Genomic DNA, 18,787 nt, shown 5'->3' with positions numbered 1-18,787 from the left:
TTCTTGGTGGATTTCAGGATGTCTAAAGTTTCAAGAAATCTAAATCCATGATGAGATAGTGAAGTTCTTTAATGGGAGGACATGCTGGGGCGCATTTTATTTGAGCCTGTTTATCTTTTTAATGTACTACAGCTCATCTGTTCAGAGATTAAAACCCCCCTGACGGCTGTAGGTCGTTAACACACAACAATCCATCCTCTCTATAAATCACGAAGATCACTGTGATCAAATTCTGGAGATATCTTCTTGGTAATGCAGATGTGGACATCTGGTTTTTTTTTCCCTATCCTTATTTCACAAAAGCTACAGCAAATACTTGTAATTAAATAAAAGAATTAAGGAAAGTGAAATGTATTTATGTAAATTGTTATTTATGACTCACAATCCCTTTTCTTTTCTTTCACTGATAAATCATTATATATCGCTCATTATATTAATTGTACAGAAGAAAAAAAAAACTCAATAAAATAGTTTATTTTTTTTTGTGGTTTGACTTGAAGCAAATTATTGTTTCTCGGTGTTTGTTGTGTGCTGATTAGGACGGTTACTTGGAGAAGTGATTTTAATGCATTATCATAATTTCAGATAAAGAAATGTTTCATTTTTTCTTTTTTTTCTTGTTTTGTTTATTTTATTTTACAGCTGTAATAACCTGCACTTCTTCGAAATACGACTAAAACTATGGATTAAGTCTTGAATATGATTGATTTTTAAAGAAAAAGGGGAGAAGACAAACGTAAAAGTATCTACAGCAAAAAAGGTTCTGGATTATTATGATATTATGAACAGTTCAAGAAATTCTTCTCCACAAAGCTGATACCTCACTTACCTTTTCTGAAGGAAATTAAAAATTCACTATGTCTATGTGAGTCTATGTAAGAAAAAAAAGCAGAAAAACAACACAATTACTTTTGATAGAAAGTGTATTAAAACATGAAAATGACAATTTACAAAGAAAAGCTCCAGAAGTCATTTCATGCAAAATACTGTACAGGTTGCATCCACTGAGCTCGTATGAAGATACTTCAGATTGTATTTGGGGGGAAATAAAAGGTCCTGATTTTGAACCAACTCCAATGTTCTTTTATTTTCATATCTGAAAGTTTCTTTAGTTGTGTATAAAGCAAACAATTTCGAAACCGACGTTTAAAATATCAGCACATGACAGCATTTCGAAATAAAAAATTAAAGAAGAATCAAATGCTTGGACCCAAAAAAATTTAAGAGTTTCCAATAAACGGTGGGGTTTTTTTTGGTTCATTGTTATGTTTTTGTTTGTTGTGTGAAATTAAAGCACAAATCAAAATCTTTACTGTACAAGAATTTTTCTTTAGCTTTTTTTTTTTTTTTTTTTTTTTCCTCAGAAAATGTCATCAAAGCCATGTCTTTTTACAAACCCATGCTAAAGCAATTTTATAAATCTGATTTAATTCATCTGGATCTTTACACAAGTTAAAGTAGTGCAGCTTGAGCTTGAGCGTTAAGGGAGTGATCGGAAGTACAATTAAAAACAAGAGAAAAAAAACAAGACTTCAATTGGAACAAAAAAATTGCATACTTTTTAAGCGTTAAATAAAAACGGATTTGCTAAAAACATCAAAAAAATATCAACTAATTCCCAATCCAAAGACTGGTCACTTTTTTTGCTTTTTTAAAAACGTAACTGCGATCAAATAAGCTTTGATGGTTTGATGCTGGAGACGATAACCAGCGCTGAAACAGAAAAAAAGGAAAATGTCTTTTGCGCATAAGATACGAGACAGACGGATAATGACAAATCTCAATACAAGAAACTTTTTTTTCTGCTCTGTTTGTCGTTATAAAACACATAACAGCACGTAAGCTGGTATACATGGCATACATAAACATAAAAGGTGTGTATGCTTTTAAAGCATGTCCATATAATTCACTTTCACCGTCGAGCTGCCGTTCACTTCCTCCCCTGAAAAGAAAAGAAAAAAGCAAAGTCTTTCCATGATGAGGGAAAAAAAATTATTAAAAAAAAAAAAAAGACGGGAAGGTTTTCTGGAATGACTGCGAATCTCTCGCGGTAAACAATCACCATACAGAGTGCCACGATCCACAAAAAATATGGCTATTTCATAGTGAAGAAAGAAATGAGCACGACCTCAGGAAGACTGCTGGAAAGAGACGAGGCGTAGCACAGATCAGTCCGAAGATAAAATGGACACCAAGGTGAGAAAAAAAACAGCACCGTAATACAGTAAAATGTCACACACACACAAAAAAGTTTGTTCATCCAGTTTTTCTTCACTACCGCGTCACTTCTCCATGTTTTCTTCCACGGTCTCCTGGATCGAACATCGGTGACTTTAGAACAGACTTTAGTCCAAAAATCTCTGGCATGCTTTTTTCCAGCGGCAGGCTGTGCACCACTGATCCCGATGCTCGATCCCATACACCTTACGGCACTTTTTAGCCTCGCCTCGAACCCTCCTGTGATCAGAAGGGAAACAAAAATCAGAAACACACGTCTTTACAGAGATTACAGTGCAAAAAAACAAGGTATACAATGTTGTTTTTTTTATTAACTATTACTATAATTATTAGCAGTCTGTATCTTTGTTTTACCGTATTTTCCCCTGATCCCTGGTTATGATTTATTTACAGAATAAATAAATATAATAATTTGGTTTTTTTTTTTTTAATAATAAAGAATAAATATTACTTATTTATTTATGTTTTTTTTTTTTTTTTTACAGTATTACAAGTTTTCATTTATATGAATTCTTGATTTTTTTTTTTAGAAAATGTACAAAATTGTTATATTATTATTAATGTATTATTATTATTATTATTATTATTATATCTCCTTAAAAACCTCAATCCTGATTATTGTATTTAATATTATGTTTAGGACCTTTTTTGGATTTCAAATAACTTAAGAACTAATTTTTATTGCATATGATGGATTTATACGAAAATGGATTAGTGCTAAAGATGTGGATGAAGATGAACCGGACGAACCTTGTAGCACAGTGGGTTCTAGGAGGTGAAACGCTGGCGAGATGCGGAGGCCTGGAGGGGGCGCTGTGGTTCTGGAGCCACTGTTCTCCGACGCTTACTGAACGTTGACGGAATGGAGTGGCCTAAAAATGAACACAAAACATGAATTATAACACAACCATAATATACCAAGCACAGTGCAGATTACATAAAGCACAGGACGAGAATATTATGCCATATTGTGATAATCTGAGTATTTAGCGATAAATAAATCATTCAAATCTTTAAAAAATGTATATAAATAAAATAGAGTACATACACTATATTCAAGCAAACAACTACATAAATCAAATGCCTGCACTTTGATTATTTCTCCACTAGATGGGAGTGTTGTATTGCAACAATTGACCAGCTGCAGAACAAAGGCACAAACACACACCATGGACATTTTGCAGCTTCTTGCAACAAACACAGTCTGTGTAACCTTTCTTTCATTCAGCTTTAGGTTTTAACTCGAACACATTCATTATGAGTCACACCGAGTCACAATGCACAGCAGAAGCTTGCTCAGCACCTCTTGACTGGAGCACGTATTAGAATTTCTCAACATGTTTTCAGGGAACAAGTAAACCATGACGGAGGAGAGGCTGACCTGTTTGTTCTGGTGTGCCGTGACGAGAGGCGTCCAGCGGGGCGGGGCAGGCACACACACTGCTTTACACGGTGTCAAACCAACAGGAGGCGGAGCCTGTAAAACACACACAAAAAAACAGCTTTGATTCTTGCTTAAAGACAAACAATTCATTTTAAAATGCAATAGTTTTCAGGCTTGGATACTTCTTCAGATACGGTGAAATGGTGATGGAAGGAGTCTCCGGTATCAGGATGAGTTACAGGAACTTGTTTCACGGATATTATTATATTATATTATTATATTTTGCTGAGGAATAAATCACTTGCTGTTACCTTTAAAGCATGTCACAGAACGTGTTATTCCTTATGCAATTCATTTACACATTCTGTAGCTGATTAAATTAATGGTTTGTCCTTTTTTTAATATTTTACACAACTTCCTTTAAGGTTAGTCATTGCCTCGCTACCCGAGAGCCTCGAGTGCCGTGTGACGTGTTTTCCGCTGAAATGTTGCTTATGTGAATTCTGAACAAAACCAAAAAAACCAGACTGAAGCTTGTGAAACCTCGGGTTAACCACAATCAGTCTGAGAAATTTTGGATTTTACTATTATTTCATTTGGAACACAATCGGAGTGGATTTTATATGAGACACGACCACTAGAGTTTATGGTTTTTAACCATAAAGACAATATTTTTGTTCTGTTACCAAATTTACCACAGTAAAATACTTATAATGGATCATGACACACACACACACACACACACACACACACACACACACACGAGCCACACCCCGTGTTCATCCCTGATCCGTCATCAAGCCCTGAGGACGAGGTGATCGAGTCATGTGACCTACCTGGTATGAGTGTTCAGAGTGGACCTGCCAGAAGCTGCTGGGAGCTGACTGGCTGAGAGCGCTGGGATGGAGAGGCTCCGGGGTGGGCGGAGAAGATCTCTGATGGCTCGGACTGGATGGCGTGCTGCAGCCAGCGGAAGCTGACGACTGCTCCATGTCCTGGTAGATTTCCGTGTAGTAGAAGTCTTCTTCTCTTCGGCAGCGCTCCTGTTCGGTCTGTTTGCTAATGAAGATGAGCACATGCAACGTCAGAAGAAGAAACGTTTCTGCAGCATTAAATAAAACAAAGTTAAACAAATGTGTTTCTGGAACAATTAATGCAGTCTAATGAAGATCTGGAACTTTCGCTATATAAATAAAACTTGACTTGACTTGAACTTTCCAAGAAAAAGTACAGAACTGTAGAAATACTCGATTACGATGTGTTTCTATCATGCTCTGGGCTTTTTTTTTTTTGAGGAACCCAATGTCCATCAACTATCAGTCAGTAAATACACATCTCAAAGTTCTCAAACTTTCTAAGGAACTAGAAAGAACGTGACCAAATTCCAAATGTGACCATTACATAGAACCAAAGTAACACCAAAGATGAAAAGGATTTCACGCTTTTCAAGCTAAAAACCTGGAATGATCTAAAGAACCTTTGTAGATTTTTTCCCTTTGGTGATGGTCATATTGTAAGGTGACAAATCATAAAGTTCTGGTTCCTCCTCCCTACTCCAAAGCAGGAACTTAGTATCCAACACTACAAATCACGACAATAGGTTCTGGTACCTTCTGAGCTCCTGAACAGTTTCTAATCTAGTTCCTCTTGTGAAAACAAGAGCACGATTGTCTCACTGGATCACTTACCCCAGGTGAAGAGTGCGAATGTGGCGCTTCATGCCAACAATAGTGGTGAGGATTTTGCCACAGTTTGGCCACAGGCACCTGTACGCAACCTTCACCGAGTTCTGAATGATACACAACAAATACAATTTAGTTCAAAATCTCATGCTGTACATTAAACCTTTTTGAGACCAGAAGGAATCGTTTACCTTCCGTTTCCTCGGCGCGGGTTCATCAAACAGCACCTGGTCCATCTCCATGTCCAGGCCATCGTCGACAGGAGGAGTGCGGTCCGACTCTGCATCAGGTGGAGACGGTGCAGGACTGCTGTTTCCATGATCACAGCTCCAGTAACCACCATCGGATATTTCGCTACCAGTGCTTTCTGTCCCATTTGATGCTGAAAACCAAGTTGAGCATGAATTTAATCAAATGGGTTTGACATGTTGAAGGAAGTCATCAGGGATCAGCGAGTCAGCTTACCTGGAGTTGGGTCTCCATGAATAGGGCTTTGGATCATTGGGCTGCAGGACAAACTGGTTAGCACCATAGCAGCCATGATTTCATCCATGTCCGCACTTTCTACACTCCTGATAAGAAGAGCAGAGAAGATCACTGGTAAGCAGAGAAGATGAAAATAAACATAAAACCCTCGATGAGAAGCGATGAGAAGCAAACCTCTTTGGCACATCGATTGATGAAGACACAGAGTGATGGACGCCGCCTGATGGGTTCAGCCACACGTCCTCCAGTTTCCGGTGCACGCTCTGACTAAGCTGCTGAACGAATATGGACACCTCGTTGTCCACGTGGTTGTGCTGCTCCACAACGCCGGCGTGTTCTTTTCCACCACAATGCACGTACACCTGAGGTACACAAACAGATTTATTTTGTAAATTGAAAGCAAATCAACATCAGACCTCCAGACTTGTTAAACTCTCTGCTCCTGCTTACCCTCTGCCCAGGATACAGTTTCACCCTGTGGACACCGTGAACTCCTGCTCCAATCCCAGAGATCATAGGAGCTCCGTCTGTGTCTCCGTGTCCTCCTACATCCACAAGACCCTCTGTTAAAGAGTTGCACACTAAGGCTCCCAGAGGAGAGCGCTTCCCTAATCTGGTCCTCGGTAGCGCCGCTGCTAGCACCTTCTCCATCGTTACTCCTGTGGGAGATCAGCTGCACCGGGAGAAAAGTCTGCAAAGAGGAAATGAAAAGGAAATGTTTCCTGTCATTGGTTTTCACACATGCAAATGACTCAATTTGTATAAAAAGGTACAGTTTGGATTGGAGACTTGGTTAATGTTTATTCATTCGAATTTCTGAACAATGAACATGGAAGATGGAAAGAAGTTTCCAGCTTCTGCACTTTGACACAGGCTTTTTCTGACACTTCCAGAATTAAGGAATGTTCTGGGTTTTTTTTGTGGATTCTCTTTAACGTAAGCATTTTTTTAACTATTATAAACCTCTAGAGAAATCAGGGAATGGCTGTTTATAGCTGCTATAATAGGTGACATTTGACACAAAAACAACCCTCTTTAATAAATAATACATTATAATGTAAACAGTAGCAAATAAGAATATAAGTAAGAAAGTATAAGAAAGCACTCAACTATTATTTAAGTATAATTATTATTTTTTAATTAACTCATCTTCGTTATCATACCATCAACCAAAACATATAATTTATGTGCCAAATAATAAACACTGTCGAAAAGTAAATGCGTTGTTGAATATAAAGACATTACAAACGTCTTCTCTGAGAATTACACCAGACGACCGGTGATTACGTAAGGAGGTTTTTAATACTATAATATAAAAACAGTGCACAATGTAATAATTAAAGTCTAACTTCACAATCAAACCCTCGCTGATTACAGCCTGAGCCAGCAGACCAAGAATCTGGCATGTGGACACTCATTGGTTGAGATCTTTAAACACCATGACACAACATGATGCAAAATCCTGAAAGACCAAATCTTGCAGTGTGACTCATCAATCCATCAAAAAAAAAAAAAAATAGTCAAAAACCCAACAATGACACCACCATCTCATGATCACCAGTTCAGGATTCACATGACCCTCCCTCCCCATGCAGCTTCACCATTAGAGTCAGTGGTGTTAAAGGTTGTAGGATTTTCCTTCGACTTCCTTTGGTTAAACTTTCTCTTGATGATTAGCAGAGAAGATACTGTTCCCTCCTGTGGTTCTGGTTACAGTTCTGGTTGTTCTGAGAGTAATAAGGAGTTAAGGCTTGGCCCTGAAAGCCATTACAATAAAAGGCAGTGAGAAAGAAGTGAAGCTCTTTTGGTTTTAAGTTTCCACAATTCCAGTAAAGGCTGATTCATGAGCGACAGTGCTCTCCTAGTGAAGATCCGGCGTTCCTCCATTCTGCTGCACCATGGTCATGATCTGCTCTGTGAACTTCCTAGTGTCTGATTTACATAAAATGTCAATTTCGCATATATTTCAGCGTCAAATCTTGCAACAATCGTTACAATGTACACGTTTCCAGCACCCAGCACTAAAAAAGTGTGTGTGTGTGTGTGTGTGTGTGTGTGTGTGTGTGCATGCATGCATGTGTCATTTTTATCTTCAGCTGCATTACATCCATCAGGCACAGGAAATGGCTTGGTCGTGCTGCACGGGTTCCATTAAAGGACCCAAAAACCAGAAGCAGAAAAAGGCGACCAAATGCACCACCACCACCACCGCGCGCGCGCTTCTTGAGCGTCACCAATGTATGGATGATCTCACAACCAGGAGGGGGGGATTGAGCTGATACCCACCTTGTTTACTTGGCGTGTTCTCGTGCCCCGAGTTTGCTCACTATAAGTGCAATAAAGATCCGTGTAGGGCGAGAAAGCGTGTTCTTCGACGCGCGTGCACCCTTCTTCTTCTTCTTTTTTTGCAAAAGATCTGGTATAAAGTTCTCGCTCGTTCTTTGCTCCTTTCCCTAATAGGAGCGAAGCCAAACCCACACCGCGCTCTTTCACTCAGTACTTTCACTTAAGAGCATAACATTAAAAAATAATTAAAAAAAAAAAAAAAACAAAACCCGCAAACGCCGCGCGCGCAAACGCACACCGACATACAGTGTAAGTTTGGGGCTTTTTCCCCATTTGAATGAACATTTCGTACCTGCTCGTAGTCTCCTCCAGCTCACACTCACCCTCTTTCTCGTTTTTTTCTCACTCTGAACTTGCTCTGACCGGCTTCGACTCGCAAACCTTTTTCCAAAAGCGCACTCTGAGCACGTGCCAAAACCCGCACCGGATCGCACCGGGAGCGCGCGCTGTAGCGGTGTGGGCGTGCCCGTGCCTGATCGACCCGCGTGTAACCTGAAGCCCGTCCACTTTCAGAAAGCTTTTAGCTCGCTGGCACTGGGCCGGACACTGGGCCTGACACTGGGCCACTGGGCCACAGGGTCTTTATTCGTTACAACAGCGCCCCCCAGACCCTCTTTTTTGCGCCACTGGTTTCACGCAAAGACAATTTCGGACCGGTGGGTTGGATTTGGCTCACGCGCATAACTATACACAATAATCTGCATATCATATTACAATATATGTTTTAATTACTAATTTGATAATCACATATATAATGTAAATGAAACTCAATTTACCCTCATGCAGAATTGGCGCGAGGTTAATTAATGGATGCAAATATATATATATATATATATATATATATATATATATATATATATATATATATATATATATATACAATTGCAAGAAAATTGGCATAGGCAAAAGTTTGAATTCATTTATTACAAATAAAAAAAAACATGCAATGCCGTAAGTGACCAATGCAGACCAATGAAATGGAAATAAAATAAACATAAAAAGGTAATATTCTTATTCAAGTTATATTATATAACAACCAAAAAATCCACGGCCTGCTATCGGTCTGCAGCCTGGGGGCCTGATTGGACCCCTGATTGGTCACTCACTTGATGTAGAACAGATTATAGTACAGCTCTATATAATGTCAGTATATAATGTAAAAATAAGGAACGAACTTGTTTTGCCAGATGTTCCACAACATTAAATGTAAAATAAATAAAAAAATGTATGTCATTCTTTAATACCTAGTTGCCCACATGCTGTGATGTGAAATTAGATTAGATTAGATTAGATTCAACTTTATTGTCATTACACTTGTACAAGTACAAGGCAACGAAATGCAGTTTTGGGTCTAACCAGAGTGCAATAACACCAAGTGCAGGATATACAGTGTTTACAAGATTTACATAAATCAAATGAAATGCTATTATAGGACTATAAACAGTAATTTACAGATGTGTATGTACTATGAGCATATTATACAGATGGCTATTACTATAAAGAGAAATTTACAGAAGGATCTGTACGATGAACATAATATATTGTTATTACTATAAACAGAAAACTTATATATATATATATAATAGGAAAACAGTTGAGACTTGCTGTCATTTGCAAATAATAAAAATAATAAATAATATAAAAATAATAAATACTGCTCTATCACTCCAACCCATTGTTGATTATTTCCCCAAAACCCCTTTGTGCTCAACATATTGTATATTAAAGTGCAGAAGAAGAAAACCATAATGATTTTAATGCCATATGTGCTCATAAACAGAGGGTAAAGCTCAGATCTTCATCTACAGCAGTACTGAAGTGTGTGTTTTGAGCCATATGATTGTGGGGTGTGTTTGTAATATGCTGAGATGCCGGTTTGAGTCAGTTCCTGGGTTTATCTGTTCCTCTCTACAGCTCTTGTAGTAAACAACCAGCCATGTGGGCAGGATGTGAGCTGTGATTGGCTGGAAGGTGATTCGTAAGACACACGCCCTAAAATCCCGACTTGTTTACGCCAGTTTGGTGGCCAGGGTTGCCAGATCGTTTTAAAACCCTGCTATATTTTAACTTCATTCCTAACCGAAAACCTATAACAACAACATTGGTTTCACTCGCAACTGGGTTTGTTTGGGTTATTTCGATGACATTTTTCACTCGATTCTCGGTATCCACGACTCAGACGTGCAGATTGGAGAGGATTTGCTGTGTAAAAGATGGAATTTCAAGACTCGAGAAAAACAAGCCCATGCAATGTGGCAACCCTGCGTGCAGGAGGCATTGGCCACAATGGCAGAGAAGGTATTATTTTTTTTGCAGGGTAGCTTGTTTTAAAAAAGAAAAGAAAAGGGAAAACAAAAAAGGGAAACGAGGAATTCTGAACTTCTCAGCATGATGGAAGAATAATTTGCATTTTCACTTACACGCTTTAGTACCATAGAAGCCACTGTTTAATCCCAATGCATAATTTTTTCTTTTTGCATGTAATTTCAATGCCATGTTTGCAACATAGTTTGCACAAGTGTGTTAAAAGTATTTTTTTTTTTTATGATAGATTGTTGAGATGTTGAGATGTTTTGTTCTGAGCTGTAGGGAGATATGCTGTGCTGCATGTGGTGCGTGCAGAAGGAAAAGGGGGAAGTGATTACATAACTGCTCCATAACATAGCTCAGTGTGGTTTCTAATTACACACACCATAAATCCTTAATCTGTAAACACAAATCCAGCAACTCCACCCCGTGCACTCTTCTAAAAGACATGGTGACTTCGAATGCACGAGCAGCAGCTCGGTTTTTTGTATATTATATAATTGAGAAATAATATAAAAACCCATGGATCAGTCATGCATTGTGTGTTTGCACTTTGTAGAAGTGCAGTGTGTAGGTATGTCCTCGTGACGTCAAACGCGTGTGCATTTTTCTTCTTGCATAGGAATATAGTGTTGTGTTTGTTTGTTAACCCTGCTGGTATGTCCTTGCTTGCTTGCTTACTGACTCACGCGCACACACACGCACAGTTTACGACTATTACGTGCGCGCCGCTGATGAGCAACTGCTGTGCCTCTGCGCATAAACGAACGTGTACGTGCAGAAGAGCACGTGGCTGCTTGAGCTCGCGCTGCACGTCGCATACGCCCCCACACACACACACACACACACACACACACACACTAGGAGTAAGACGATTTTTCACCTTTAGCATTAGCACGAGCCTGCTAATAAACACGTATGTATCATAAACTCGATAATAATTACTGTAGGATGATGTCATAAAGTACCACACTGGTGTACAATAACTCACCCAATCATTCAGGGGTATATATTTAGGGGGTTGCACACACACACACACACACACACACAACTTGAACTGTTTATTGCCTCACATGCTACAGCAAAAAAAAAAGGTTTGTGCACTACACAAACAAAATGCATGACTTAATTCAGAGTCTCATCACCAATCCATATACATGTGGGGTTTGAAGTCTAAATTAATTCCATTATTTCTGCATACAGAAATTCACACACTCCTGGACAATCAACTATTTATTTTCTTCTGTTTGCTGATTTGATTAATCACCTAATTAACAGCTCCGGCTAATGTGAAGTGATTAAGTAAGAAAAGAAGGACTAATGTCAAACACACACATCAGGAGTATCAGTGTATACAGCACAAATCCACAGAAATACAGAAGAAGAAAGAGTTTTCACTTCATGCCACGCCTATAAAGAAAATAAAAAATGTAAGGTCCAAGTTGTACTTGTATTCGAGAACCTGGAGTCTTTTCCTAATATAGTTTTACAAGAGGCAGATATAAATATCATTGTCATTTTAATTCCAGTGACACAAAAATCTATTATTTAGATTCCTAGAGAGAAATAAACAGTATCACAATTTCAGCACAAGAGAATGAACAGAATGAGTGAAACTGCAAAACAGACCCATAGTGATACCAGACCATATTCCAGTTTAGATACAATCTCATGACACTTCTTTACTGACCTCACCACCCCCAGCTGTCCATATCCACCCCCACCACATCAATGACCTTTTGCCTTTTAGTTTCTAGGTGGGCAGCTTTTTTAACTCCGTTAATTCCTCTAGAAGCATTCAACAGAAGGTGTCTTGTTTTAGAACTCTTTTAGAAAAGGTAGGACACGAACCTTCCATTTGTAAGAGTTCAGTTTGTATAATTAGAATACTAACAACGACAAGAGTAATAATGTTTAATCTCACTTCTTGATTAATAAGTCTCTTCACATGCCATGTTCTATTAGATAAAAAATGAAGTGTATTTTGAAGCGAAAAAATCAATAAAACCAGTTGCATATTATGACTTCATTTAGTATGATGTTATCGTTTACATCCTGTCAGTGTGTCAAAATGCTCTCCTGAACTTCTCAAATTTCTCTTGTGTCGGTCTTATGCAAATTTTCTTAGAATTACAGTGTAAAGGTTGTAGAATTGAAATCTTAGATTAAACCTGTTGCATTTAAAGAGATTAGGTTGAGAAACACCGGAGTTTTCTTTAAACGGAAATGAAAATTGCTTACACAATCATAGATATGCTATTAGAAGTTGAGGGTTAAAAGCAGTTGTCTAAACAGGACCTGTGTGTGTGTGTGTGTGTGTGTGTGTGTGTGTGTGTGTGTGTGTGTGTGTGCTCAAAATAATATCAGTGTAAACTCAATTGTAAGTCATAACAATAAGTGTGTTACTTTCTCTATAATTTAATGTTTCCATGTTTAATAATGGTATATGTTATAACTTTGACACTTCCAGTGAACACTGTATTTTTAGATGTAAATGTAAATAATGACCATGTGTGTAATGTCAGCATTGTATGAATAGTCATTTGGAGGTATGAGAACATATGGCACTGAAACAGTTGCGACCCCTGAGTACAGAGACTGACATCTGATCTGAAGGTCATCTGCATATAGAAATGTGACTGAAAGTGTTCATCAGAGACGGGATTAGTTTATGGTAAAAGACTCTTAGCTGAAATGTGATACCTGGTATGTATTTAGTGTGTGTAAGTAATTATGCAGTAAGTTTGGAATAAAATGCAGTCTGCTTTGGGAAATATTTGCCAGACTAATGAAAAGGAAATCATATCATCAGTAAGGAAATTCATTGTCTTTCAATGATATCACAATAAGGAAATGACACAATTTCAGACCAAAATTGCAAAGTAACCGCAATTAATCTAGGTATAACCACCAAGACTCAAACAAAAAATAGATTTAGAAAATAAAACAATTTATCCCTTGAAAAGCTCATCATTAAATTTAAACCATATCTCTACACTTTTAGAAATATATATTTTAAATAAAGTTTGTGTTGCGATGTGTGAATTCTGGCCCTGAAGTTCCTCGTCCTCAGCTACATCACTCCTCTACCACATCACTTCTCGTCCAGACCTCAGCATGGGGCTGTTTTTTACAATCTGTAAAATTTGTAAACGCATCACATGTCCCTGTTAATAAATGTGGTCTTTGTGGTGTTTAACTGTTCGGTCATGTCTGCATGAACGTTCAAAACCTCAGTTTCATTCAATGGGATTTATGACCTCATGCAACTCCAGTCTCAGTGACACCACCTATCTCTCTTAGAAAATGTTATCTGTTCATTCTGAATTGCATTTGTAGCATTTGTGTGGAAATAATAGCAAATGCATGAGGAAGATTATTGAATTATGATATATGGGGAAAAAAAAGGCTGGATGGGAAAGAAGTGATCCTTGAAGAACTCCTTGACAGACGAGAGAAAGGTTTTTGACAGACGAGTGAAAGGTACTGTGCAATGTGTGTGTTGTCTATTTCTGAATTTCTTTTAACTAGAACATATAGGACAAAGTGAAGATGAGACAAAAGTACTAGAAGCTGCCAGTACACAGTATGTGCAAATAGCATGTAGCTTTTTTGTTTAAAATCATGTGTTTTACATAATTAATACCTGGAGCACTGTATGTAATATGTAGCTGGCAACTTCATTAGTTACTAGATAATAGATATTAAACTACTTAATAGTTAATATTTAGAAATAATAGTCACCGTAGCCTGATTCATATCTATTTATGATATGATATGTTATATTAATACTATCCGAAAATGTGAAAACTCTTAAAAAACAGTTCACATGAATGGTTTTCATAAATGCTTCATAAGAAAAGCTTGAATTAATTTATTTGTCTTGTGTACGACTTCTGGCCAAATGTCCTAAAGGGAAAACAGGTCACTCTTATGGCAGAGACAAGTGTTAAATATCTTTTACGGTTTCGGAATGGCGAACGTTACCCGAGGCTCCAAAACACAGGACTAACCTATAACACCTTAAGTTTAGCATAAGTGAGAGTTTTCTGAATTAGTAGCAAACATGACTGACAGGTAGGGAGGTAAAGAGAAGCCTGCTTGTGTTGATTTCATCAGACATCTAGTTTACGGTTTTAGCTTGAGGCACAACAGAGATCAACAGTGAGTGGTGAAAACAATGCGAAGGAGAAACATCACAGGTTTTTTATTCATTCACAACGTTGTGTGTCACATACGGAAAACCGTTCAAAAGGAAAGAGATTGAAGGAGTTAAGTAGTTCCATCTTTTCAGTCACACAGATACACACGACATCCTCGGTTACGTGAAGCCTAACACCCTTTTCATGGAGCACTCCTGCCGAGTATTACTGATGAACTGATTATGACTCATGGCGGGCCTTTTTTTTATTACTATCAATACAAACAGGTTTACTGTAAGATGTTTGCACAGTATTCACATGATAAATGGCAGAAAATCCAGTTTGATTAGTTGCTGAGTTTGTGTAAAAAAATGGACATGCAGAAATCAGAAACCCGACTGATCGACTTCAAATCAACGCAAATTAAATCAACAGATTTTATTGTTAAATTTGAATCAGTTTTGCCAATTACACCTTAATGTTTTGTTCATTGAAAGTTGCTAGCGCTAAATAAGCCTTTACAATTCAATCAGGACAAAAGTAATGGCACCCTATACAACAAGGCCAGCGTGTGTCTGGAGAGAAGCGCTGCAGTGGCTGAGCTGCATTACTGGAATTTTTGCCTACTTTTTTGTTTTGCAGCCGTCTGTGAGCTTTGCTTTTACAGTTTTTGTATGCGGGTCTATATATAAATCAGCACTTTGGTATTTACAGCTGTTTATTAACACAAGAATGTGAGTATGCAGAAAACCAGGGAAACTTTCTGGTTGAATTTTTTTACTTTGGTTAATTTTTGGTAAAAACAAAAAAAAAAAGACCACGATTGATCAATGAGGCTCTGAGCGTTTGGTTTCATACAGACCCATAAAACTGCTGTGGCTTCTTTAACCGTGGGAAATAATTTGCCAAGTACAATCACCAACATCATTATTACTTTTTTTGCCTGTTAGTTTAGTTGTTGTTAGATGTTAATACTTTTTTTAAAGGTTAGTATATAAAACATTTTTAGAAACATGTTTATAGAACCCTGATTTTCACCTAAACTTGTGTAGAATTTATTTGAGAAATGTCAGATTTCCCAACACCGATGGTAAAATTAAATCAAAATTTAACTTTTATAATATCTAAAATCATCTATGTTTACAAGATAAAGTGACCTTCATATATAAGAGTGTATAATGACATTTTTCTTGGATGAATTTTTATCTTTCTGGCCAATAAAGTAGAGCAGGTTCCTTTCAGTCTTGTGGTGTGCTAGAAATCCTGATGTTCTTCTGCACAGTTGTGATCTAATATCAGTACCACCAAGATCAATCATCTGGTTTTTGTGCTAGCCAGAAGAGACGGCCCACCGTGCTTCGGGTCATGGCGTAAAAAAAACAACCTAAAAAAAAAAGGATTCAATTCGAGCTCCACTCATGAACATTTCTGGAACCTTCTTTTCTTCAGCACTGTTTGTGAACATGCTGTGGTATGGTGACAGCAATGCGTGGGATGTGTTATTCATGTCTTTTCTGAGAGGATTTGTTTTCTGTTTTTTACGGAGAAGTATTTTGAGTAGACACAGTTCGAGACTCGATCCTATGACAGATGATGAGACGATGAGGCTGTTCCTGTTGGAGATAAGAGCAGTGTTGGATCAAAGACAGAAGCGCTATTTATTATTTATATTATGTCACAAAACATGAATGTGTTTAGTGTACATACTCGCCATCAGACTCTCTACATGGTCACCATGCCACCGTTCATGGCTGTATGTGTGTTCTTCTCTACAGGTAAAAAAAATAATTAAAAAAATCATGAAAATGTGACACAAATATAATAATGATGTATTGTTTCATTTTGTACCCCTTAGAAGACATCACTTATTATAGACACGAATGCTCCAAACATGTGAAGACAAGGCTGAACTTCCATTAGTATTTGCACCATGTACTGTTTTCATGTAAAGTGTTTTCACCAATTCTTTGTCATTTATTTTTAAACAAATCTCTAAACATGTAGATTCACATACAGAGATGTACTGATTTTAGACATTTTGCAGCACTTCTTTCTCAATTTTCTTTATGCTCTTTTCTCATAAACACTGCTATGTTAACAACAAACTACTGTTACACTGCTAGCTCAAAATAAACAACGCTAGAAACTAGCTAACACTGCTAAAAGTCAAAGTAAACCAGTCACATTAGCAAATATATCTTCACATTAGCAACACAAACAGCCAGTGAGCACTAGCGTTTAGCTTGAAGTAAATATATTTAAATTATTTATAAATTAAGAAAATCACAACATCTTAAAACAACATTAAACCAGCTTATTATTCCAGTGTTCGCTAAAACTCCATGCAAATAGTAATGGCACCCTAACAAACTCGTCAGTTAACGGTCTTCATTTACATCAAACTGTCACCTCGGGTACTAACAGTAGATCTCGAATGAAATATTTAACTCAGTATGTACATGTAGGTTGAATGGAGGAAGGAACACTGAACCAACATGGCTACCATTCCATACATTCCATACATGCAATTCCATCGGAACTGAGGCTCATTGCGACCGACTTCACCATCCAAAAGATGCTGAGTCGATGTCTGAGCTCTGAAAACGTTATTTAAAGAGCAAACGTTCGTCTGGAGTTTTATCTATAACAGAATAGGGCTGCCCAGTCACCACACCCAAATCCTATTGGTCAGAAAGTAATCTAGTGAAGAACACCTTTGTTTCAGGTGAATATTTTTTAGGGGGATATTTTTTTTTCAGTGAAAATAAAGTGGAAGATCTGGACATTTATAGATTTGTTTGGTCAAAGTAAATCTAGAGTTTGCTGCATAGAAACAAAAGGAACATTCACGTGTCTCTCGAAAACCATAAAAGTTTCCAAACTTATTATATTCTCACGAATGAAGCATTGCTTCTAACTCAATGTGAATGCTAATAAGTAGTCATTAGGAACACTGCTAGCTCAAAGTTTATGCTCTATCAGGCCACATTTTACATCTTTTTCTTCATCTTCTTTCGGCTTCTCCCATTAGGGGGCGCCACAGGGGATCATCGGTCTCCATACCACCCTGTCCTCTACATCTGCCTCTTTCACACCAACTACCTGCATGTCTTCCCTCACCACATCCATAAACCTCCTCCTTGGTCTTCCTCTTTTCCTCCTTTCTGGTGGCTCCATCCTCAGCATTCTTCTACCAATATAACTTATGTCCCTCCTCTGCACATGTCCGAAACCATCTCAATCTCACCTCCCTCACCTTGTCTCCAAAACGTCCTACATGGGCTGTCCCTTTAATAAACTCATTTCTAACCATATTTTACTTCTGATTGTGCAAAAAAGTCAAAACTTTTTTGAAAACTGTAATTTTTGAGAATTACTGCTTCAGTGTCAGCTTTTGCACTAACAGTTGAGTAGTTATAACACTGAGCGTGATAACTGTAATTCAACAACAGCTCTCGAATAAAGTGTAGCATTCAGCATTCTGAGGTTTTGTTATAAGGTATTTATACAGACCTCACATTTCACCATCATTTAGGGAAATGTTATTTTCAGTAAAGCTCTAATAGAGTGCAACAAAATGGCGTCATGGATGCAAACGTTCTGGGGTACATAGATATATACGAGGACAGAGGTGTGACCTAGCGTGTGACTCCTCCAGGCTTTAAACTGTTGATTGGGGCCGAGCTGGAGGTCCTCAGGCAACACGCTGAGATCTGGAGAGAAATAAGAGGGCAAAAGACGTTTGGTCAGTGATTCGCATTGAGTGACTCGAGGAATATGAGACTGCAATTCTTACTCCTCTCAGGGGTGGGGGTCTCTGTTTCAGTTCCTGGCTTCACCTGTTCACACACATGTAAAATTCAACACTGTAAACACCTGACGAATGCAACTCAATCAAATCTTTTGAAATCAGATCATGGCTTCACTTACGACTCGAACCAGCGTGGAGGAGTTCGTCTCCGCCGAATATGTCGGTGTATTGCTTTTTTCCAGAGTAAAGGATTGTCTGTTTAATAAAAAACAAAATAAAAACTGTTTAGTGTTGATTAGCATAAATCTAATAAAACAACTTTAATAATTAGATTATATATAAAAATATCATGAGTTCATTACATGATACATTTCTCTGACACAACTAGGCTGTCCTCTAGTGGCAATAATTATTATTGCACGTTTAAAACCAAACGCCAACTAGACTGACT

General features: G+C 37.8%; 2 protein-coding genes across 4 annotated transcripts in view; both read right to left on the bottom strand.

Moving 5' to 3' along the window:
• Nucleotides 1–905: 905 nt before the first annotated feature.
• znf395a (zinc finger protein 395a) lies at nt 906–8,588 on the bottom strand. Of its 2 annotated transcripts, none has more exons than XM_046856299.1 (10): nt 8,429–8,588; nt 6,241–6,481; nt 5,965–6,152; nt 5,770–5,876; nt 5,496–5,686; nt 5,311–5,411; nt 4,459–4,681; nt 3,620–3,715; nt 2,989–3,110; nt 906–2,457 (listed from the first exon to the last, which is right to left on the bottom strand). In XM_046856299.1, the coding sequence occupies exons 2-10, from the start codon at nt 6,439–6,441 to the stop codon at nt 2,346–2,348; spliced, it is 1,341 nt and encodes a 446-aa protein (XP_046712255.1). In that variant the 5' UTR covers nt 6,442–6,481; nt 8,429–8,588; the 3' UTR covers nt 906–2,345. The 2 variants fall into 2 exon arrangements, with proteins under 2 accessions (XP_046712255.1, XP_046712256.1); XM_046856300.1 differs by lacking the exon at nt 8,429–8,588 and adding an exon at nt 8,077–8,397.
• A 6,045-nt stretch (nt 8,589–14,633) lies between these two features.
• The window catches only part of si:ch73-204p21.2, a 7,797-nt gene continuing 3,643 nt past the window's right edge, over nt 14,634–18,787 (bottom strand). For both annotated transcript variants that reach the window (XM_046856490.1, XM_046856491.1), the window contains 5 exons: nt 18,516–18,591; nt 18,382–18,424; nt 18,224–18,298; nt 16,293–16,354; nt 14,634–16,198 (listed from right to left, as the gene is read on the bottom strand). In XM_046856490.1, coding sequence (XP_046712446.1) covers nt 16,308–16,354; nt 18,224–18,298; nt 18,382–18,424; nt 18,516–18,591 — 241 coding nt within the window. In that variant the 3' untranslated portion in view covers nt 14,634–16,198; nt 16,293–16,307. The remainder of the gene's footprint in view (nt 16,199–16,292; nt 16,355–18,223; nt 18,299–18,381; nt 18,425–18,515; nt 18,592–18,787) is intronic.

The sequence above is a fragment of the Silurus meridionalis genome, chromosome 8 (genome assembly GCF_014805685.1).
Source record: "Silurus meridionalis isolate SWU-2019-XX chromosome 8, ASM1480568v1, whole genome shotgun sequence".
NCBI lineage: Eukaryota > Metazoa > Chordata > Actinopteri > Siluriformes > Siluridae > Silurus > Silurus meridionalis.
Note: the sequence above shows the minus strand (reverse complement) of the source record. Positions and strands in the feature narration are given on the sequence as shown.